General features: G+C 39.9%; 1 protein-coding gene across 1 annotated transcript in view; it reads left to right on the top strand.

Annotated features, from left to right (window-relative positions):
- Nucleotides 1-284: 284 nt before the first annotated feature.
- The window catches only part of SRD5A2 (steroid 5 alpha-reductase 2), a gene marked incomplete at both ends in the record, with an annotated part of 59739 nt that continues 35328 nt past the window's right edge, over nt 285-24695 (top strand). The window contains one exon of the mRNA XM_082642797.1: nt 285-565. Within this exon, the coding sequence (XP_082498923.1) occupies nt 285-565 (281 nt within the window). The remainder of the gene's footprint in view (nt 566-24695) is intronic.

Below are 24695 nucleotides of genomic sequence, written 5' to 3'. Positions count from 1 at the left end.
GCGCGAATATGGGCTAAAGGAAGGGCGCAGGACACGAAGTTGGCTCCGCGAAATCCTTCATCCACTCTCCGCCTGGCTGCTTTCCGAAGTGCCAGCCCTGCGAAAGGGGCATCGCTGCTGAGCCTAGCCAGGGCTGGCCGCTCTGAGATGGGAGGTAGGATGGAGGGGCGGGAGCCAAGGCCGAAGGGGCGGACACGGGGTGGCGTCTAGCTTTCCATAAAGGGGCGGCGGGGGCCGCGCTCTCTTCTGCGCTGGCAGCGGCCACCAGCGGGGAACAGGGCGCAATGTCCGTTCCATGCCAGGAGAGTCCGGTGCTGGCAGGCAGCGCCACTTTGGCCGTCCTGGGGGCACTGGTTCTGTGCCTTGCGGAGCCCGCCGGCTACGGGAAGTACACGGAGAGCCGGATGCCCGTGGCTACCCGCCTGTCCGCCCGCGCCGCCTGGTTCCTGCAGGAGCTGCCCTCCTTCGCGGTGCCCGCGGGGATCCTCGCCGGGCAGCCCCGCTCTCTCTTCGGCCAGCCTGCGACTGTGCTTCTGGGCCTCTTCTGCGCACATTACTTCCACAGGTAGCGTAGCGTTTTCCCTTGAGGGTGTGCAGCGCAGCGCACTGCCAGGCTCCCGGCGTCCAGGAGCGCAGCGCGCGGCGCGAGCCGCTGCAAGGAACGCGGAGTGCGGCGCGAGGGGAGCACCTGGCTGGGCCGGGGCTGCGGGCCAGACGCGGGCTAGTGGAGGAGCGATCGCGGGCAGACGCCGCCTTCACTCTCCACGGCCCCGCGCGCGTCTCGGGTCCGCACTGCTCCGGGGAAAGCGGTGGAGCGGGGCAGGAGGCAAGCTGGAAAGCTCAAGCTGGGCAGAGCTCTTGGCTCAGACAGTTACCTCTCCAACTCCGCGCCGTCCCGCGTCACCTGTGGCGTCTTGCCCACCACCCCTTCTCGTTCTTCCTTCACCTTTCCTTTGCAGGGTGGGGGCGGGCTGGTTCTGAGATCTTGAGGGAGTCTAAGTATTGGCATCTCCCGAAGGAAACTCGGCTCAGAGGGACTGGATCAACGTATCTCCGCAGGGAGATGTGCAGACCCAGACCCTGGACTTAACGGTGAGAAAGAGAACGTGATGGGAACCCACTAACCTGAGCAAGAGTCCCACTTCTCAGGACCCACCGAAAAGGGACTGCGCTCACCACCAACTCGTTTCAAGTTCCCCTGGCACTAAAGTGTGGATGGGTTGAAGTTAACTTAGAGCTCAAATGTTCTTCTGAATTAAAAATCCCAAATTCAGGAGAACTTTACCTTCTGCTCTGAGAAGGAAAGACAGGAAAGAAACCAAGGGCTTTCAGGATTCGGAGAATAGATGTTCAAAAGAGACTCATAGGGGAAGAGAAGAGCTCAAGATTCAGTTGCCTACCATGCCTAGTCATTTACCTTCTGTCGTCCCATGTAGCCCCATTGTAACCTTGTGAGATATGTATTTACTGTGCCCACTTTATAGACAAAGGAGCTGAGGCTGTGTAAGGTTAAGTGACTGAATGAAGATGATACAGCTAGTGCCCAGCCAAATTCAAATCTAAGCCTGTGAAACTCCATGGTTTAAGACCTTTTCACCATGTTAAGCAGGCGGATACTCTGCAGGGAGAAAACAGAATCCATGGACAGAGAAAAGTTGCCAAACCAAATCAAGAACTGGAACAGAAGCACAGCCTTATTTTGTGTAGAGAATTATGGGGTAAAAAAAATCAAGGAAATCTAGATTAGAAATTAGGGTAAAGAATTACTCTGGAAGCTGAAAGGCATGATCTTCTCTCATAAAGATCATAAGGGAAAAGTGATGCCTCATTTTGGGAAAAGGAGTGTAGAGAAACAAGTTTTAACCTCTCTTTCCATATAATCCCTTCTTATCCTCTGGATCTTTTTTATTGGTCAAGATTTAATATTTATGCAATTTTAACTGGATTCTCACTCTTTTAATAATTATTGCCAAGCAACCATTTCATAAATGGGTGTCCTTTCTGGAGATATTTACTAACCATTTTATTTTATCTAGATTTAGGTGGTTTAATTTGCACAGAAAGAAGGATGTTGGGTGTAGGAGATAAGAGACCAGCTTCTGATTTCACTGTTTTTGGAAAAGACATTTGACAGAAAAATGTGATTTTATCAGGCAATTACTTTTAACTTCTAATTAACTACTGTCTGTTAGCACCATAAACAATATTTTTATGAGTTCATTTCATCTTACAGTATTGATTAGTGCTTTCTGACAATCCTATTAACATAAGTTTTAGACTTGTTTTTAAAGCCAAAAGGTACTTTGCCTTAATAAATTATGACAAGTACATTTAAAAAACCAAGGAAGTTATTACTCATAAAATGAGTATCAACACACTGTTCACCTTCTTCAGGGGAAAATTTAAAATGTAAAATTTAGAGGATTTGGGGATTGATTCTGCCTGAGGGAAAATTCCCCACAGAAAACACAACTCAAGGGTGAGTGAGTTGTCCCTAAGGAATGAAGATGTTATGTTTGTCCACCATTCCCTTTGTGTGAACTGTTTCTTTGTGGCCACTGGACTGTTGAATCTTCTATCATTTTGAGTGCTTACAAGGGGTTACGCACTGTGCTAAACACTATGTGAGTTATCTACTAATCCTCATACCAGCCCATTGAGGAAGCACTGTTATCACCCCCGTTTTGCAGGTGGGAAACTGGGGCGAGAAAAGCTTAAATAACTTGCCCAAGGTCACAAAGTAACCAGGGAGCCAGGGTTCAGACCCAGGGAATCTGAATCCAGATCTCAGGCTCTTAGCTACCATGATAAACTGTTTTATATTTGTTCTTGCTGCCTTGTTCTTGCCTTTTAGAAACTATATTTAGGCTTAAAATTATTTTTTAATTATAAAAATAATGAATGTTTACTAAAGAAAAAAATGAAAAGTACAAAAGTAGAAAAATTCCCATAATTTCAACACTTAAGTCATTAATTGTTAATGTTTTGGAACATTTCCATCAAGGTTCTAATTTTTCTTGGTCAATTTTTATACATACTTGCTATATTGAATATATGTAGGTTTTAGTTCTGCTTGATTACTGTCTATAATAAATATTTTTCCACATTATCATAGAATCTTTGTAAATATCATCTTAGTGGCTGCTTGTTATTTCATCTAAAAACAATAATTTATCCATTAATCTATAGTTTTTTGATAATTTTAATATTTTAAAAATATAATTTAAATTGGACATTTAATTTGTCTTTTTATTTTGGCTAAATAAGGTTGTGATGTACATTTTTGCACCTACATTTTTTTCAGAAGTCATCACTATTCTCTTAGCCAGGATTCCCAGAAGTGGTTCAAAGTTATGAGCATTTTTGCCTTGAGGTTTTAGGAGTCATTAGGCTTGATAGTGAGGGCACATTAAGGAAAAAGCTCCAGGCTGCCTTGGCTTTACCCTGTGCTGTGCGTAGCTATGACACAGAGAATACGATGGAGGAACAGGGGTTCAGGAGAAAGCTGGTTCAGCTGTGGCTTAGACTCTTTTGCAAAATGTCCCTTGGGGGCTATTCAGAAAAGCAATATGTCCCATTGGATAGAAGGTGAAACTCTTTGCACTTTTCTCCATACAAGGGTGATATGCTAGAATGTGAGTCCCACAAGGGCAAGGATTTTTATCTCATTTGTTCATGAGTGTGTCCTCAGTGTATAGAAAAGTGCCAGTACATATTTGGTACTCACTAAAATTTGTTGAATGCATGAATGAACTCTACCTCTGACATCAGTACAGGCAGTCAGAATTGTGGGAGGGCTAGCAATTACTTAGGAATCATTGCTGAGATTGCATGGCTAGGTCAACTCAGATCATTCTCTTCCCTTCAGAATCTATTGTTGTGGATATTTGGTTGGTTTAGCTACATGAAAATGACTGCTGTGTAAGCATGTTGCCTAATCCCACATCTAGAGTTGTTTGGAGTCAGAGTCATCTCACCTCCTCTTGTTGACCTTGACAGCGGCCTGGAATAATCCTTTGCCCCCACTCTCTGATTCATCATTTTCTCAAGATGCCTTGGTGTCTCACGCAATGGTCATCACAACACCTATGCCTGTGGAAGCTTATGTTTTTTCAAGACTTGGGTGTGACCTTGGTATTTAGATGAAAAAGAAAGCTGTTTTCAAATAAAGGTGACTATTCTGTAAAAAGTTGCTGGCAGTGTGACCTTCCTTGATGCACATTGCAGAAGCAGAGGGCAGTGCACACATTAGAGTCTGTTTGAATTTGGAAAGAACTTTCCTGGGGTTTAGATGCTGAAAATAATGACATTTTCTATTCAGCCAAATAAAATGATGGCTTAAATGGAAGGCCTTTTTTTTCTTTCTTTGAATTTTGAATTTTATTTTATTTATTTTTTTATACAGCAGGTTATTATTAGTTATCCATTTTATACGTATCAGTGTATATATGTCAATCGCAATCTCCCAGTTCATCACACCACAACCTGCCCCCCACCACTTTCCCCCCTTTGAGTCCATACGTTTGTTCTCTACATCTGTGTCTCTCTTTCTGCCCTGGAAACAGGTTCATCTGTACCATTTTTCTAGGTTCCGCATATATGCGTTAATATACGATATTTGTTTTTCTCTTTCTGACATACTTCACTCTGTATGACAGTCTCTAGATCCATCCATGTCTCTACAAATGAGCCAATTTCGTTCCTTTTTATGGCTGAGTAATATTCCATTGTATATATGTACCACATCTTCTTTATCCATTTGTCTGTTGATGAACATTTAGGTTGCTTCCATGACCTGGCTATTGTACATGGTGCTGCAGTGAATATTGGTGTGCATGTGTCTTTTTGAATTATGGTTTTCTTTGAGTATATGCCCAGTAGTGGGTTTGCTGGGTGATATGGTACTTCTATTTTTAGTTATTTAAGGAACATCTATACTGTTCTACATACTGGCTGTATCAATTTTACATGCCTGCCAACAGTACAAGAGGGTTCCCTTTTCTCCACACCCTCTCCAGCATTTGTTGTTTGTAAACTTTCTGATGACGCCCATTCTAACTGGTGTGAGGTGAAAACTCGTAGTTTTGATTTGCATTTCTCTAATAATTAGTGATATTGAGCAGCGTTTCATGTGCTTCTTGACCATCTGTATGTCTTCTTTGGAGAAATGTCTATTTAGGTCTTCTGCCCATTTTTTGATTGGGTTGTTTATTTTCTTAATATTGAGCTGCATGAGCTGTTTATATATTTTGGAGATTAATCCTTTGTCCGAGGATTCATTTGCAAGTATTTTCTCCCTTTCTGAGGGTTGTCTTTTCGTCTTGTTTGTAGTTTCCTTTGCTTTACAAAAGCTTTTAAGTTTCATTAGGTCCCATTTGTTTATTTTTGTTTTTATTTCCATTACTCTAGGAGGCGGATCAAAAAAGATCTTGCTGTGATTTATGTCAAAGAGTGTTCTTCCTATATTTTCCTCTAAGAGTTTTATAGTGTCTGGTCTTACATTTAAGTCTCTAATCCATTTTGAGTTTATTTCTGTGTATGGTGTTAGGGAGTGTTCTAATTTCATTCTTTTACATGTAGCTGTCCAGTTTTCCCTGCACCACTTATTGAAGAGACTGTCTTTTGTCCATTGTATATCCTTGCCTCCTTTGTCATAGATTAGTTGACCATAGGTGCGTGGGTTTATCTCTGGGCTTTCTATCCTGTTCCATTGATCTATATTTCTGTTTTTTTGTGTTGTGTACCATATTGTCTTGATTACTGTAGCTTTGTAGTATAGTCAGAAGTCAGGGAGTCTGATTCCTCCAGCTCCGTTTTTCTTTCCCTCAAGACTGCATTGGCTATTCGGGGTCTTTTGTGTCTACATACAAATTTTAAGATTTTTTTGTTCTGGTTCTGTAAAAAATGCCATTGGTAATTTGATAGGGATTGCATTGACTCTGTAGATTGCTTTGGGTAGTATAGTCATTTTCACAATATTGATTCTTCCAATCCAAGAACATGGTATATTGCTCCATCTGTTTCTATTATCTTTAATTTCTTTCAACAGTGTCTTATAGTTTTCTGCATACAGGTATTCTGTCTCCCTAGGTAGGTTTGTTCCTAGGTATTTTATTCTTTTTGTTTCAGTGGTAAATGGGTGTGTTTCCTTAATATCTCTTTCAGATTTTTCATTATTAGTGTATAGGAATGCAAGGGATTTCTGTGCATTAATTTTGTATCCTGCAACTTTACCAAATTCATTGATTAGCTCTAGTAGTTTTCTGGTGGCATCTTTAGGATTCTCTATGTATAATATCATGTCATCTGCAAACAGTGACAGTTTTACTTCTTTTTCAATTTGTATTACTTTTATTTCTTTTTCTTCTCTGATTGCCATGGCTAGGACTTCCAAAACTATGTTGAATAATAGTGGCAAGAGTGCACATCCTTGTCTTGTTCCTGATCTTAGAGGAAATGCTTTCAGTTTTTCACCATTGAGAATGATTTTTGTTGTGGGTTTGTCGTATATGGCCTTTATTATGTTGAGGTAGGTTCCCTCTATGCCCACTCTCTGGAGAGTTTTTATCATAAATGGGTGTTGAATTTTGTCAAAAGCTTTTTCTGCATCTATTGAGGTGATCATATTTTTTTTTTTTTTTTGCGGTACGCGGGCCTCTCACTGTTGTGGCTTCTCCCGTCGCGGAGCACAGGCTCTGGATGCTCAGGCTCAGCAGCCATGGCTCATGGGCCCAGCCGCTCCGTGGCATGTGGGATCTTCCTGGACCGGGGCACGAACCCGTGTCCCCTGCATCGGCAGGCAGGCTCTCAACCACTGCACCACCAGGGAAGCCCGATCATATGGTTTTTATTTTTCAATTTGTTAATATGGTGTATCACATTGATTGATTTGAGTATATTGCAGAATCCTTGCATCCCCAGCATAAATCCCACTTAATCATGGTGTATGATCCTTTTAACGTGTTGTTGGATTCTGTTTGCTAGTATTTCGTTGAGGATTTTTGCATCTATATTCATCAGCCTGTGATATTGGTTTGTAATTTTCTTTTTTTGTAGTATCTTTGTCTGGTTTTGGTATCAGGGTGATGGTGGCCTCGTAGAATGAGTTTGGGAGTGTTCCTTCCTCTGCAGTTTTTTGGAAGAGTTTGAGAAGGATGGGTGTTAGCTCTCCTCTAAATGTTTGATAGAATTCACCTGTGAAGCCATCTGGTCCTGGACTTTTGTTTTTTGGCAGATTTTTAATCACAGTTTGAATTTCATTACTCGTGATTGGTCTGTTCATAAATTGTATTTCTTGCTGGTTCAGTCTTGGAAGGTTATACCTTTCTAAGAATTTGTCCATTTCTTCCAGGTTGTCCATTTTATTGGCATAGAGTTGCTTGTAGTAGTCTCTTAGGATGCTTTGTATTTCTGCAGTGTCTGTTATAACTTCTCCTTTTTCATTTCTAATTTTATTGATTTGCATCCTCTCCCTCTTTTTCTTGATGAGTCTGGCTAATGGTTTATCAATTTTGTTTATCTTCTCAATGAACCAGCTTTTAGTTTTATTGATCTTTGCTATTGTTTTCTTTGTTTCTATTTCATTTATTTCTGCTCTGATCTTTATGATTTCTTTCCTTCTGCTAACTTTGGGTTTTCTTTGTTCTTCTTTCTCTAGTTCCTTTAGGTGTAAGTTTAGATTATTTATTTGAGATTTTTCTTGTTTCTTGAGGTAGGCTTGTAGAGCTATAAACTTCCCTTTAGAACTGCTTTTGCTGCATCCCATAGGTTTTGGATTGTCATGTTTTCATGGTCATTTGTCTTTAGGTATTTTTTGATTTCCTCTTTGATTTCTGTAGTGATCTCTTGGTTATTTAGTAACGTAGTGTTTAGCCTCCGTGTGTTTGTGTTTTTTATGTTTTTTCCCCTGTCATTCATTTCTAATCTCATAGTATTGTGGTCAGAAAAGATACTTGATATGATTTCAATTTTCTTCAATTTACTGAGGCTTGATTTGTGAACCAAATGTGATCAATCCTGGAGAATGTTCCATGCACACTTGAGAAGAAGGTGTAATCTGTTGTTTTTGGATGGAATGTCCTATAAATATCAAATCTATCTGGTCTATTGTGTCATTTAAGGCTTCTGTTTCCTTATTTATTTTCATTTTGGATGATCTGTCCATTGGTGTAAGTGAGGTGTTAAAGTCCCCCACTATTATTGTGTTACTGTCAATTTCTTCTTTTATAGCTGTTAGCAGTTGCCTTATGTATTGATGTGCTCCTATGTTGGGTGCACATATATTTACAATTGTTATACCTTCTTCTTGGATTGATCCCTTGATCATTATGTAGTGTCCTTCCTTGTCTCTTGTAACATTCTTTATTTTAAAGTCTATTTTATCTGATATGAGTATTGCTACTCCAGCTTTCTTTTGATTTCCATTTGCATGGAATATCTTTTTCTGTCCACTCACTTTCAGTCTGTATGTGTCCCTAGATCTGAAGTGGGTCTCTTGCAGACAGCATATATATGGGTCTTGTTTTTGTATCCATTCAGCAAGCCTGTGTCACTGGGTTGGAGCATTGTTCCATTCATGTTTAAGGTAATTATCAATATGTATGTTCCTATGACCATTTTCTTTTTTTAAAAATTTATTTATTTTTGCTGTGTTGCGTCTTCGTTTCTGTGCGAGGGCTTTCTCTAGTTGTGGCAAGCGGGGGCCACTCTTCATCGCGGTGCGCGGGCCTCTCACTATCGCGGCCTCTTGTTGCGGAGCACAGGCTCCAGACGCGCAGGTTCAGTAGTCGTGGCTCACGGGCCTAGTTGCTCCGCGGCATGTGGGATCCTCCCAGACCAGGGCTCGAACCCGTGTCCCCTGCATTAGCAGGCAGATTCTCAACCACTGCGCCACCAGGGAAGCCCCCCTATGACCATTTTCTCAATTGTTTTGGGTTTGTTTTTGTAGGTCCTTTTCTCCCCTTGTGTTTCCCACTTAGAGAAGTTCCTTTAGCCTTTGTTGTAGAGCTGGTTTGGTGGTGGTGGTTTCTCTTAACTTTTGCTTGTCTGTAAAGCTTTTGATTTCTCCATCGAATCTGAATGAGATCCTTGCTGGGTAGAGTAATCTTGGTTGTAGGTTCTTCCCTTTCATCACTTTAAGTGTATCATGCCACTCCCTTCTGGCTTGTAGAGTTTCTGCTGAGAAATCAGCTTTTAACCTTATGGGAGTTCCCTTGTATGTTATTTTTCATTTTTCCCTTGCTGCTTTCAATAATTTTTCTTTGTCTTTAATTTTTGCCAATTTGGTTACTATGCGTCTTGGTGTGTTTCTCCTTGGGTTTATCCTGTATGGGACTCACTGCGCTTCCTGGACTTGGGTGGCTATTTCCTTTCCCATGTTAGGGAAGTTTTCGACTATAATCTCTTCATATTTTTTCTCGGGCCCTTTCTCTCTCTCTTCTCCTTCTGGGACCCCTATAATGCGAATGTTTTTGCATTTAATGTTGTCCCAGAGGTCTCTTAGGCTGTCTTCATTTCTTTTCATTCTTTTTTCATTATTCTGTTCTGCAGCAGTGAATTCCACCATTCTGTCTTCCAGGTCACTTATCCGTTCTTCTGCCTCAGTTATTCTGCTATTGATTCCTTCTAGTGTAGTTTTCATTTCAGTTATTGTATTGTTCATCTCTGTTTGTTTGTTCTTTAATTCTTCTTGGTCTTTGTTAAACATTTCTTGCATCTTCTCCATCTTTGCCTCTATTGTTTTTCCGAGGTCCTGGATCATCTTCACTATCATTATTCTGAATTCTTTTTCTGGAAGGTTGCCTATCTCTACTTCATTTCATTGTTTTTCTGGGGTTTTATCTTGTTCCTTCATGTGGTGCATAGCCCTCTGCCTTTTCATCTTGTCTGTCTTTCTGTGAATGTGGTTTTTGTTCCACAGGCTGCAGGATTGTAGTTCTTCTTGCTTCTGCTGTCTGTCCTCTGGTGGATGAGGCTATCTAAGAGGCTTGTGCAGGTTTCCTGATGGGAGGGACTGGTGGTGGGTAGAGCTGGGTGTTGCTCTGGTGGGCAGAGCTCAGGAAAACTTTAATCTTCTTGACTGCTGATGGGTGGGGCTGGCTTCCCTCCCTGTTGGTTGTTTGGCCTGAGGCAACCCAACACTGGAGCCTACCTGTGCTCTTTGGTGGGGCTAATGGCAGACTCTGCGAGGGCTCATGCCAAGGAGTACTTCCCAGAACTTCTGCTGCCAGTGTCGTTGTCCCCACGGTGAGCCACAGCCACCCCCCACCTCTGCAGGAGACCCTCCAACACTCGCAGGTAGGTCTGGTTCAGTCTCCTATGGGGTCACTGCTCCTTCCCCTGGGTCCCGGTGTACACACTACTTTGTGTGTGTCCTCCATGAGTGGAGTCTCTGTTTCCCCCAGTCCTGTCAAAGTCCTGCAATCAAATCCCACTAGCCTTCAAAGTCTGATTCTCTAGGAATTCCTCCTCCCATTGCTGGACCCCCAGGTTTCGACACCTGATGTGGGGCTCAGAACCTTTACTCCAGTGGGTGGACTTCTGTGGAATAAGTGTTCTTAAGTTTGTGAGTCACCCACTCAGCCGTTATGGGATTTGATTTTATTGTGATTGCACCCCTCCTACCGTCTCATTGTGGCTTCTCCTTTGTCGTTGGATGTGAGTTATCTTTTTTGGTGATTTCCAGTGTCTTCCTGTCGATGATTGTTCAGAAGTTAGTTGTGATTCCAGTGCTCTTCCAAGAGTGAGTGCATGTTCATCCTTCTACTCCGCCATCTTGAACCAGTCTCTCAATAAGAGGCCTTTTTGCTCGATTGCTCAGTTCATTCTCCAGCAGAATGAATTCTTCCCCATCCTTCAAGACTCAGATTGGGCATCACTTCCTCCAAGAAGGCTTCTCTGTGTCCTTTCTCCTTTTGTAAGTCAAGGTGTGGTTTTCATAGCAGCCAGTGTGGCCTTCCATGAGGCACTTCACACACTGGGTCATAATTCTCTATTTTAAGGAAACGTCACATCTGTCTAGTCTCCTCATTTTATAGAAGCAGAGCACCACAAAGTTAAGACAATTCGGGGCAAAGAGGGCACTGGAACCTGAGTCTCATCATGTGCCCTGTCAACGCTTCTCCAATCTCATAAGCCTGCAGATGTGTCAAATATTCAGAAGTAATCAAACCTCATGAAGGAAATTACTCATTGGCTGAGAATCAGGGTGATGATTAATACGGACATTGGAAACCACCTAGAAAAATCTCTCCTCCTACACACTGAGAAGGAAGTCCCAGGCAGAATAAACTGAATTCTTGTGGTCACTTATTCATGCGTTAAGGACATTCATGAGGCATAATTCGGATCAATTAAAATGGGGGTCAGCAAACTTTTTCTGTAGAAAAGCCAGATAGTAGCTGTTTTAGGCTTTGCAGTAATACAATCTCTGTCACAACTACTCAACTCTGCTCTTGTAGCATGAAAACAGCACAGACAATATGTAGACAAATGAGTGAGGTAATGTTCCAATAAAACTTTATTTACAAAAACAGGTAGTGGGCTGTATTTGGCCTGTGGGTCATAGTTTGCTAGCCTCTCCTTAAGAAAACCATGTGTGGCATAGCTTTACATTCAGTGCCCTGGTAATTCTATTATAAAATCTTGTTAAATCCTATAGCAAAGTATTGGGCATAGTCTAGAAAATTTCTGGTACATTTAAATAGGAATTTGGTAGTAAATCTCATTTTCTGTGAATTCCTGGGTTGCAAGTCCTTTATTTGAACCTTTGTGGGAAATAGTAGGACTCTTGTAGTTTACATTCTAAATGGGATGACATCATAAGCACATCTAAAACATGTACTGCTATGTTTGCCAAAAATGTAAACAAGATTTAGAGATCTTGACCACTTTTACCACACTGAAGAAAGGTCCAACTTCTTGCTCATTTTAAATATAATTTAATGTCACTTAACAAACAAGATAAGGAAACAGTGATCCAAGCTGGTTGAGTGACGTGTATGAAGTTACATGGCGAGGAAGGGGCAGAGTGGGGTTTGAACTTAGGAGTCCTAATTCTTTATCCGAGTTCCACATGCTCAGATCTGTGCTGGGCCCTAGGGGAGCACACAAAAGAAACACAAAGCTGGTGCTTGCCCTCCAGGAGAAAGGCAGGAAAACGCATCATAGTGTGTCTGACACTCTTTCTGGTGTGAAAGTTTGGTGGTGGTAATGTCAGTGTGAGAGGCTCAGGACAGGTGGGAAAATGCAAATTGAGGGACATGTGGACCATGGTCCACAAGGGGGACCATGGTCATGCCACTGAACATGCTGAGGTCTCTGGTGCCTGTCTGTGTTTGTGTGTGCATGGAATAGTGGGCAGATGGGTGGGTGGGTTTTGAGGGAACCCAATAAATGGCACCCTTCTTCCCCACCCAAGTTCATAATCAACTGAGAGACAGATCCAGGAATTAGGCAACTAGAGACAAATTACTACCCTTATTAGTGGTAAAGCTGGTTTGGGGCAACATGGCTTCCATTTTGTATCCTAACACTGTCCCTCAGAAAAACTCAGCAACAATGATGGCTGACTACCACGGGCCTTACCCAGTGGTGCCTGTTCTGGAAAGACAGCAGAACGGAAGAAGGGCTGAGCTGCACACACCCCTTGAGAGGTCCTGCTTTCAAATTTACCAATTGGGTAATTTACTTCTCCTTTCCTGAGGAGCAGTGAGTGAGGGAGAGTGGAAAGGCAAGGAGGTATACTCAAATGAAAGGTCCTCGGCCAGCAGGAGGGAGGACATTAATGTTTTCTGTTACAAGATAGAATATGAAAGTTGTCTACATGTTGATTTTTGCCAGAGCCTGGCAACTTGGTTCTGGAACCTGGGGCACTTCCCTTTCTGCTTTTTGACTCCTTGCCACATATGGCAATGGAGACATTAAAGGCTGGACTCAAGATGTTTAAAAAGTTGCTGTGCTCAACCCAGCAGCCTTTAAGGAGACTCATCATAGGAGCTCTAAATTTTAAAACCCTCTGAACCAGGGCCAACAGTGCAATTTGCCTTCCATTTGGTTATGGAGCTCCGGGTGTTCCAGGAATTATGTTACGTGTTTTACATCAGTTATCTCATTTTATCCTTGAGACAATCGCTGTTATTAATGCAATTTCACAAATAACTGCACTCTGATTGCAGTGATTGGTGGGAGTGATGAGTAAGCACTCAGCTGGTCCTCGAAAGATGGTCTGTGTGGGTGGGAATGAGATGTTCAGTCAGGAAAAGGGGTCTGTTTGGTGACCTATGACTTAAAATTGCCCTGTGCGCCATATGTACTCTGTCTTAGAATACCTTTTTAATACCAAATATCTTTTGTTTCTTTTAACATCTTTATTGGAGTAAAATTGCTTTACAATTGTGTGTTAGTTTCTGCTTTATAACAAAGTGAATCAGCTATACATATACATATGTCCCCATATCTCCTCCCTCTCACCCTCCCTATCCCACCCCTCTAGATGGTTACAAAGCACGGAGCTGATCTCCCTGTGCTATGCGGCTGCTTCCCACAATACCAATTATCTTTTGTATCTATGCCATAATATCGGATCCTACTATCCAAGCCTTAAATCAGGTCTGGGCCATTTTCAAAATTCTTCCATTTACTTGCTTCATGTTGTCAAGGCTGATCCTAAAAGTTACTGTGAAGAAAATAAGGCAATTTGCTTTTGACATTTTTCCTATTTGACCATGAAAAATCCCCAGCTCCCTTTCTGTGTACAGTCTCTGTTTCTCTCTTCTGCCTCTATCTGTCCTCTTTCAACAGCAGTACTTGGTCTCACTTCAGTCTCCCGGTGAATGTTCTTTACTTACCCAAAGTTACCTATCTGATAAACAAATCTAAATACTAGTGTTTTGGGTCCTTTGTTTTCTTATTATTGAGTTTTGAAAGTTCTTTGTATATTCTAGATACAAATTCTTTACCAGATATATACTTTGCAAATAATTTCTCCTACTCTGTATGGCTTGTCTTTTTTATTCTTTTAACCATATCTTTTGAAAAGCAGAGGTTTTTAATTTTGATGAAGTCCAATTTTTCTATTTGTTCTCATGCAATTAAATCTAAGAAATCTTTGCCTAGTCTAAAGTCACATGGGTTTTTTTCTTATGTTTTCTTATAAAAGGTTTATTATTTTAGGTTTTACATTTATGTCTATGATCTATTTTGAGTTAATTCTTATATAGGGTTAGAAATATGAATCAAAGTTCTTTCTTTTGCCTATAGATAGCCAATTTTTCCAGTACCATTTGTTGAAAATACTTTTCTTTCTCTAATGAAATTGCTCCTGCACCTCATGATATGAACAGATACTTTGCTAAAGGAAACATATGAATGGCAAATAAAAACGGGGAAAGATGCTCAACATCATTAGTCATTAGGGAAATGCTAATTAAACCACAGTGGGATACTACTATGCCTCCATTAGAATGACTAGAATAAAAAGACTGAACATACCAAGTGCTACTGAGGATGTGGAAGACTAGAATTCTTATACATTGTTGATAGGAATGTAAAATGATGACCACTTTGGAAAACATTTTGAAGTCTCTTAAAAAGTTAAACATAAACATACCATGTGAGCTACCCATTCCATTGCTAGCTCTTTTCCAAGCAAAATAAAAGCACATGTCGACACAAAGACTTCTATACAGATGTTTTTAGCAGGTTTATTGTAGCAGCCAAAAACCAGAAACAACCCAAATGTCCATCAAAAAGTGAATGAGTAAACAAATTGTGGTATAACCATATAATAGAATACTACTCAGCAATAAAAATGAGTGAACTACTGATGTGAACTACACTAAGATGAAAGTCAAAATAATTATTCTGGGTAAAGAAGCCAAGCAAAAAAAATAGTGCATGTGGTTTTTTTTTTAAATAAATTTATTTATTTTTGGCTGCATTGTGTCTTCATTGCTGCACACGGGCTTTCTCTAGTTGCAGCAAGCGGGGGCTACTCTTCATTGCAGTGTGTAGTCTTCTCATTGTGGTGGCTTCTCTTGTTGCAGAGCACAGGCTCTAGGCGTGTGGGCTTCAGTAGTTTTGGCACGCAGCCTCAGTTGCTGTGGCTTGTGGGCTCTAGAGCACAGGTTCAGTAGTTGTGGCACATGGGCTTAGTTGCTCTGCGGCATTTGGGATCTTCCTGGACCAAGGCTCGAACAGGTGTCCCCTGCATTGACAGGTGGATTCTTAACCACTGCACCACCAGGGAAGCCCAGTACATGCTTTATGACTCCATTTGTATAAAATTCTATGAAATTCAAACTAACCTATGGTACATGAAGTACATCAGTAGTTTCCTGGGGACAAAGGGAGAGACAGAAGGATGAGATCATGAAGAGTACGAGCAAAATTTTGGTGGAGATGGATATGTTCATTATTTTGATATGATGGTTTTAAAATTTATCAAATTGCATACTTTAAATACATGCAGTTGATTGTTAATTATACCTCAGTAAAGATTAAAAAAAAAAAACTATAGGTAGGCCTTTGAAAAAATTGTTGTATGTGTGGCCCTGTGTCACTGAGAATTGTTCAAACTTTCTGTGAAGCTAATCTGGCAATGTTTAACAATAGCTGAAAAGCAGTTCACTTTTTTCCCCCAGGAATTCACTTAGGGAGAATACTCAAGGGCAATAGTCCAAAAGAAAGAAATCAATTTACACAAAGTTATAGTGTTACTATTCACAACTGTAGAACACTGGTAGTTACTTAAATGCTCTACTATTAAGGGCTCATTGTAATCAGTATGATTGAATATTACATATAATTCAAAAATATTACCTTCTTGGATCTATATCTGTGATGGAAATAAGAATATAAAGTCATTTAGTGAAAAAATAACACACAATGAGTATGCTCTAAAAAAGTCCACATCAACGCATATGAATTAATATAGATAATTATTAGAATATAAAGTGATGTGAATAGCTGATACTTTTGGTTTATAGATTTTTAAAAATAAATTAAAAAATTTTTTTTTGTCTGCGTTTGGTCTTCATTGCTGCGAGCGAGCTTTCTCTTATTGCAGCAAGCGGGGACTACTCTTCGCTGTAGTGCACGTGCTGCTTCTCATTGCAGTGGCTTCTCTTGTTGCAGAGCACGGGCTCTAGGCATGCGGGCTTCAGTTGTTGCGGTTCGTGGGCTCAGTAGTGTGGCTCATGGGCTCTAGAGCGCAGGCTCAGTAGTTGTGGCGCACGGGCTTAGTTGCTCTGCAGCATGTGGGATCTTCCAGGACCAGGGCTCGAACCCGTGTCCCCTGCATTGGCAGGCGGATTCTTAACCACTGTGCCACCAGGGAAATCCCTGGTTTCTAGATTTTTATGTAATATTTTCAAAGTGTTTAATGGCATAACTCTCACTATACCTAATAGAAGAAATAATACTGACATTACAAGATTTTAAGAATTACCTCGCAAACTGAGCATGCAATTAAATGCCAATAGAGATCAAGACATTTCTACAAATAAGCATTGCCTTGAGGGGAAAGTCACCATTAATGTGTAAGATCTCTCCCACTAAGCCACTATGACATCACTAACTTCTGAAATTGTCATCTTTCATATTGATCCTTTGAGTTAGGATGTTGAAGATCCCTTAAAAGGCAGTCATGTTACCTGGTAAAGTATCAATACACAAATATCCTTTTAATATGTATAGAATACATGGGGATGTCACCTGTCTGATTCTTGATAGTGGTAATATATGTCTTCTCACTTTTTCCCCTACTCTGTCTAGCTAGAGTTTTATCAACTTTATTGATATTTTCAAGGAACCAGATTTTGGTTTCGTTGAGTTTCTCTATTGATTTTTATGTTTCCTATTTGTTTTCTGATTTGATCTTTATTATTTCCTTCCTTCTTCTGGGTTTAGTTTGCTCTCCTTTTTCTAGTTTTTTAAGGCAGAAGCTGAGGTTATACTTTGAGACCTCCTTTTTCTAATTTGGCATATATTGCTATGAAAATCACAAAATACTGCTTATGGCACCTCATAAATTCTAATATGTTGTTTTTGGTTTAATTCATTTCAAAATACTGATATTTCTCTTTTGATTTCTTCTCTGATCCATGGGTTATTTGGAATGGTACTATTTAGTTTCCAAATGTTTAGGGATTTTCCAGATATATTCTGTTATCAATTTCTAATATAATTTCATCATGGACAGAGAACATACTTTATATGACTTAAAGCCTTTTACTTGTTGAATTAAAACTTGTTTTATGGCCCAGAATTTGGTCTGTCTTGGTAAATGTGCTCTTTAAACTTGAAAAGAATAGGTATTCTGCTGTAAGGAGGAGTGTTCTAAAAATGTCCATAGGTTAATTTGATTGAAAGTGCTTTTCAGATCTTCTATATCCTGCTGATTTTCTGTCTACTTTTTCAATAAGTACTGAGAGAGGAGTATTGATTTATGTCTGATTAAAATAGGACTTCCCTATTTCTCAAAGTTCTATCAGTTTTTTTTTCATGTATTTTGAAGCTCTGTTATTAGATGCATGAGCATTTAGGATTGCTATGTCCTTGATGAATTGATCCTTTTTATCATTATTCCTTTATTATCACTACTTCATTATCATTACCCTTATTCCTGATAATATTCTTTGCTCTGAAATCTACTTTTATCTAATATTAATGTAGTCACTATGGCTTTCTTTTTATGAGGGTTGGCATGGCGTATTTTTTCAACATTTTACTTTTAATCTGTCTCTGTGTTTAAATTCACTGTATGTTTCTTGAAGGCAGTATATGGTCAAGTCTTGCTTTTTGCTCAATACTGACAATCTCTGCTTTTTAATTGGGACTTTTAGAATGTTTATAGCTAATGGGATTATTTATGTAGTTTGGTTTAAATCTATCACATTGCTGTTTGTGTCTTTTTGTCTCTCTGTTATTTGTTTTCATTTTCCCTTTATCTTCCATCATTTGAATTGTGTTATTTTATTACATTTTGTAGCTTTTGTTGGATTATTAGCTATAATTCTTTCTTTTGTTAGTTTGACTAAAGCTTTAAAGCACGTATCTTGAATTTATCACTATTTATTTTCAAGTGATATCATACCACTTCATGTGTAGTGTAAGAATGTTGAATAATATACTTCCCTTTCTTCCCTCTTGACCTTTATGCTATTGTTGTTATTTGTTTTACTTATACACATGCCATAAGAAGCTTCAACATACTGCTGTTATTTTTGTTTAAACAATTATCTTTTAAAGAGATTCAAATAATAAAAAACATGTATTTGCCCATGTATTTGCCATTTCTGATGCTCTTTACTTTTGGAGGTTGATCTATACTTCAGTCTGATATTATTTTTGCTTTTGTCTGAAGAATTTAATTTTTTTAGAACAGTTTTTTCGTATTTTGAATATCTGAAAATGTCTTTACGTCTCCTTTGTTTCTGAAGGTATATAATTCTAGATACAGCATTCAGATTGACAGTTATTTTCTTTCAGTACTTTAAAGGTGTCGCTCCACTGTTATCTAGCTTGCATTGTTTCCAAAAAGAAACCTGTCGTTCTCCTTATCTTTGTTCCTCTGTACATATGTCTTTGATCTCTGGCTGCTTTTAATACTTTCTTCTTGTCACTGGTTTTGAGCAATTTCATCATTATATTCCTTGGTGTAGTTTTCTTCATGTTTTTTATGCCAGGATTATTTAAACTTCTTGGATCTGTGGGCTTAAGGTTTTCATTAAACTTGGGCATCTTTTGTACATTATACTTAATTTTCCCCCTTTCTCTCCCCCATTATTCAGGATCTTCAATTACATACCTTTGAGGCCCATGTATATATGAAACTGTCTTGCAGATCACTGATGCTTTTTTCATTTTTTAAAATTCTCTTTTTTTCAGTGTGTTTCTTTTGGATAGTTTCTATTGCTGAGTCTTCAAGTTTACAGTCTTTTCTTCTGTGATGTCTAATGTATTGTTAATGCTATCTGGGGTGTTTTCATCTCAGACATTTTAGTTTTCATTTCTAGAAGTTTGATTTTGGTATTTCTGTGTCTCTACTTAATTTTACATATATACAAAATACAATTATAATAGCTGTTTTAATGTCATTGTCTGCTAATTCTAACATCTGTGTCATTTCTGTGTTATTTTGATTGATTATTCTTCTCATTATGGGCAATGTTTTCCTGCTTCTTTGCATGCCTGGTAATCTTTGATTGGATGGTCAGACATTGTACTTTGCTGGCTGTTGGATATTTTTGTATTCCTATAAATATTCTTGAGCTTTGTTCTGGGGTGCAGTTAAATTACTTGGAAGTAATTTGGCCCTTTCAGGTCTTAATGTGATTTATTAGGTGGTTCTAGAAGAGTGCTAGTGCAAGGGCTAATTAATCCCCTCCTCTGAGCTAAGCTTTCTGAGTACTCTACCCAATGTCCCATGTATTGTGAGTTTTTCAGTCCGGCTGGTGGGAATGGGTTCTATTCCTGGCCCATTCCAAATAACATCAGAATCCCTATAAAGCTTGGCTGCAGTATAAACCAAACAACTAGAATTAGAAAACCACAGCATCATTTTTGTAAATAATGAAAAATAAAGGAGACAAAATTACAGCTTAGAGAAATGATGTATTTGTGTCCAACAGTGAATGTGTCTTGTCCTTATCTTACCTTAGTAGCCTTGCTGAACTTTGTACTTCAAGCTGAAGACCACCCCGTGTCACAATTTATAAGTTATTAACTGGGTCATGACCAGTTCGCATGAGTGGCTGAGGAGATGTGTCTACACAATGCCAAAACCCACACCAAATCAATCAACTTAAAGAAAAAGAAAAGGTAAACTAGTTATTCAAATTAATTGATTAGTTACTCAGGCCAAGAGATTGATCTGGTTCTATTTGTACACTAAGATTTTTATCTTCTAGGGTATAAATAAATAAGGAAGCAAGCAAACAAACAAATAAATAAATAGGGTCAGTGGTCTGTAGCCTGTCCCTTGTAGGAGGTTGTAACCTCGATGATTACTCTCTCCATCATTCAGAAGATCCTCAAAATTTCTTAAAACCTTAGTAATTCATTGGATGTTCAGACTGAACTTCTGCTTTGATGTAGAGGTGGGAAGAAAGAGGAAAATTGAGTGAGTGAGCAGTCCCAGGGTCTCCCAATACTACCAGGACACAAATATTAAGAAATAATATAAACAGGAAACTTAAAAATGGTGTACTGTATTTTAGGTCTTCATGCGCTAATCATCTCAATGCTTTTCATAATTTTAATATATCTACTGGATCATGACCACCAGGTAATTCACACTGGATGACATCTGCAAGGGGTTGACAATGGGGCCTGTCTGTCCTCACTTCCAGGGCATCAGAGCAAGATAAGAAGATGTCTCAGGAGCTTTGGGGAAAACTTTGTATTGAATTTTTCCCATGGTATCACCCTTAGTAGAAAATGATCAACCACTCTATTGCAAGAAAAAGAAATGTAGTTTTATTGAATTAGGTCCCTTATAAAAAAAACTAGATTTGGCAGTCTAATTTCTCTGTGTGTACATAGTCTTTGGAGAAACCAAAACATCTGGTCACTTCCAATTTGAAAAAGTTAAATTTGCCATTGAAGTTTATGCTGTTAGTGGTTTTTAACCCTGTCTGCACATTAGAGTCATCTGGGGGGACTCGTAAGTGCTACTGATGCTCAGGATCCTATGCCTAAGATTCTGATTAATTTGTCCTCAGTGTGCCTCTTCCCCTTTAGCGTTGCTAAAGCCCCTTAGGTGATTTGAATATGGAACCAGAGGTGAGAACCTCTGATTTAAACAAATGCTCATGAAACTGATGTTTTTCACACAGTGACTGCAATAGAGCAAAGTGCTCAAGTGCATAAACTCTGGAAACAGCTCCACCTGGACTTGGATCCCAGCTGTGACATTTCATAGCTGTGTCAACTTGGGCCAATTTAATCTCTGTGCCTCAGTTTCCTTATCTGTATAATGGGGATAATAACAATATTACCTATCTCCTAGGGTTACTATAAAGATTAAATGAGTTAATACATGCAAAGTACTTAGAACATTACCTGGAGCATAGTAAGCAACGTGTAAATATTAGCTGTATGTGGTCCTTTGCTGGCAGTTCCCTTACTGGATGTCTGAACTGAAATTAATTTCAATGGCCTAATATTACTCTAACAAGGTGTATTAGTTCCCTGTAGCTGCTATAATAAATTACCACAAATGGGGTGGCTTACAACTACAGAAATTTTTTCTCTCATCATGCTGGAGACCAGAAGTCTGAAATTTTTTCTCTCGTCATTCTGGAGGCCAGAAGGTGCCAGCAGGGCTCCCTGTGGAAGCTCTAAAGGAAGATCTGTTCCTTGCCTCATCCAACTTCTGGTAGCTGTCTGCATTCCTTGGCTTGTGGTTACATCTCTATGCTCTGTCTTCACATTGCCTTTTTCTCTGTGTATCTTTCTTTTCTTCTGCGCCTTTCTTGTATAAAGATACGTGTGATTGCATTTAGGGTCTATCCAGATTATCCAGGATAACACCATCTTCTCAAGATCCTTCATTTAAACTCATCTTTTGCCATGTAAGAATATTCACTCTTTTGCTATAATGAAGTAGTATTCACAAGTTCTGGGGATTAGGGCATAAACATATTCTGGGGGCCACCATTCAAACAACAACACAAGGTCCATAGTAAAACATAAACTTGGATGGGATGCACCACTGACTCATTCTGTATTTAGTCACCTTTGCATTTGGCCTGCACTTCCCGCTTTCTAATATGTCCAAAACCGTTATTTACAATGACAGGTATCATCTGAGTATATAGACAAATGACTGTTCATTGTCACTGTGTGTTAGTTCTTGGGAAGGACTTGGGGAAGTGGGCCAAGGGCTCAGAGGACGGGTTGGCCTAATGCCCTTTGGCATACATAGAGGCTCCAACAGGGAAAGAACTCTTGGTGAGCTCTGCTCCAAGAAAATAATTTTGGGGAAACTCTGTTTTATGATTAAATGCAACTCAAAACCTTCACCAAATCTGGTTTCAAACTTGGAAAAGTTTGATGTGTATTTCAAAAGAGAACAGTGTGGTGGTGCATTAATCAGGACCCTTTCAGTTCCAAGTGACAGAAAGTTCAAGTAGGTTTAAGTAAAACCTGAATTTATTAACTCTCATGACTGGAAAATTCTAACTTAAGGTCCAGATTGATGTAGTGGTTCCAAAGATACCATAAGACCTAGTTTCTCTCTCCAGCTCTTGGCCCTACTTCTTTTACTGGCTCTGTTTTCAGAAAGGCTGTCCTTTGGTGGTGGCAAGACAACTGTAACATCTAAGAGTATATGTACTCTCAGATCCAAGGCATGTGGCAAAAAACAGTTCTAGATAAAAACATAAGGGGTTTGTTGGGTCATATGCCCATCTCTGAAACAACCAGTGTAATAGGGCTGTCACTGTTCCGATTGACTGAGGATGAACCCTCTCATGGGCTAAGATGGAAAGGGAGTGGAGAACCAGGGTAGTTACCATAAAAAGGAAGAAAGAATGCTGGGTAGCAAATACAACAAATGACTACCAGAAATGCAACAAGATCCTTAGACTAAAATGACTGAAAACCAAACATGGATTCTTTTGAAGGGCATGTGAGCTTTTTTTTTCCAATTGTATGTTTTGATGTGAATTTTCCTTTCCAACTGGAAATGAGTGAGTTGTTTTGAAGCAGGAGACCCTCATTTAAATCTCATCTCTGCTGCCCCTTTGTAGCTGTGTGGCCCTAGGAAAATTACCACACCTCTGTGAGTTTCATATTCTTCACTGGCCCAGTAGTAGTAACACACACGCACACGCACACACACACTCAGGATAGATGCCTTCTTAGCAGGACAGCAGGGTGCATAAACAGAATAAGCCTACCTGAACACAATCTGATCGGTACCAAAAAACCATCTGCCCCTACAACTCTTTTCTGTGGCCCTGAAACATGTCTGAAATTCCTACCACTCAAGTGTTTTCTTTGGTTTAAAGCAATGTGTCTCCAGGGAGCCAGGTAAAAAATGCAAAAAACCCCCAAGGAGAGGTAACGGGAAATCTTGCATCACTGACTACTCTTTATCTGCCGTCTTGGAGGGGATGAGCCAGAGAAAGTCACTTTGTGAGATGATTTTTATTGCCACATGCAAGGCAACAATTAAGACCTGGAGAAAAATGCTTTCTCTTCCTTCCTCATCTATTTTAGGATTCTTCTCTCACTGTTTCTCCTTTCACTCAGGCAGGGCCTTCATGTTCCCTAGCGATACCCAAAGCCATAGGGAACCTCCACAAGGAAGAACTCTGTCTAGTGTTCTCCTTTCCCCAAGTGTCTCTAGTTGTGAAATGACTCTCTTCTCCATAATCACAATTCTCATTTTCACACTGGAGCTGATGTTAGGTAGGGTGAGTGCCATCTGATTACTATTTGATTAAAGTATTTATGCAAAGCATGAATGAGGGACAGGCTCAACTTTCTTTCAGGGGATAAACAGTATCTTCAATCTTCTATTTTGGCATAAGAGGGTTTTTTTAAAATTAATTTATTTTATTTATTTTTGGCTGCATTGGGTCTTCGTTGTTGTGCACGGGCTTTTTCTAGTTGCGGTGAGCAGGGGCTACTCTTTGTTGCAGCGAGCGAGCTTCTCATTGTGCTGGCTTCTCTTGTTGCAGAGCATGGGCTCCAGGTGCGCGGGCTTCAGTAGTTGTGGCTCACAGGCTCTAGAGTGCAGGCTCAGTAGTACCACTCTAGAGTGCAGGCTCAGTAGCACCACAATGGTGCACGGGCTTAGTTGCTCCGCGGCATGTGGGATCTTCCCGGACCAGGGCTCGAACCCATGTCCCCTGCATTGGCAGGCAGATTCTTAACCACTGCACCACCAGGGAAGCCCTGGTGTAAGAGTTTTTGAGAAGGATACTTAGGTCTCTTTCCTAGTCACCAAAGGTCAGTTACAAATGTGCTTATAGCAGGTGCTAACTCCACTTCTGGGAGATTATTGCCCATAGGTTTTAGGTGTTGCTTAGAAGATAATAGGTAGTAGAGCATCCTAAGGGATTAGGACAAAGGAATGGTAGGTTTCAATAAAGGAACTGGAAAGAAAAGATTTGAAGATTGGGAAATTTCCAGGAAAAATAAACATTTTGGGGAACGGTCATGCATGTCTGTGTCAGGCATGTCTGGGATCCTGAGAACCTAGGAAAAAGAGGGAAGCAGTGGGAGAGAGCCCCACTGGGGATATGATCTGAGCAGACCCAAAGACTAGGGCACAAAGACCATTTTCACCATTGGTCTTAGGCTGACCCTCTGCTTTATACAGAGAAACTCTAATGATACATTTCCTTGGTTGGGGAAAGAAACACTTAGTCATTAAGTTTTAATATGTGCCAGTTACATTAATAATGCCATTTAATTCTTTCAACAACCTTCTGAGGTTATTATTCTCCTCCTTTACCAATGGAAAACTGAGGTTCAGAGGAGTTAAGTTGCCAAGGTCATTGTGATAGTTAAAAAAAATATTTTTTGATATGATTTCCTTGAAAAGATGGTACCTAAGAGAGAGTTAAGAGAGATCTTTATGCATTCTAAACTTCTAGTTCTTTGTAAGATATGTGGTTTCCAGATATTTTCCCCAATGTGTAGCTTGTCTCTTCATTCTCTTAACAGGGTCTTACAAAAAG

This window comes from Mesoplodon mirus (assembly GCF_964341445.2).
Source record: "Mesoplodon mirus genome assembly, chromosome: 14".
Classification (NCBI taxonomy): Eukaryota; Metazoa; Chordata; class Mammalia; order Artiodactyla; family Ziphiidae; genus Mesoplodon; species Mesoplodon mirus.
This window is presented reverse-complemented; position numbering and strand designations above follow the sequence as displayed.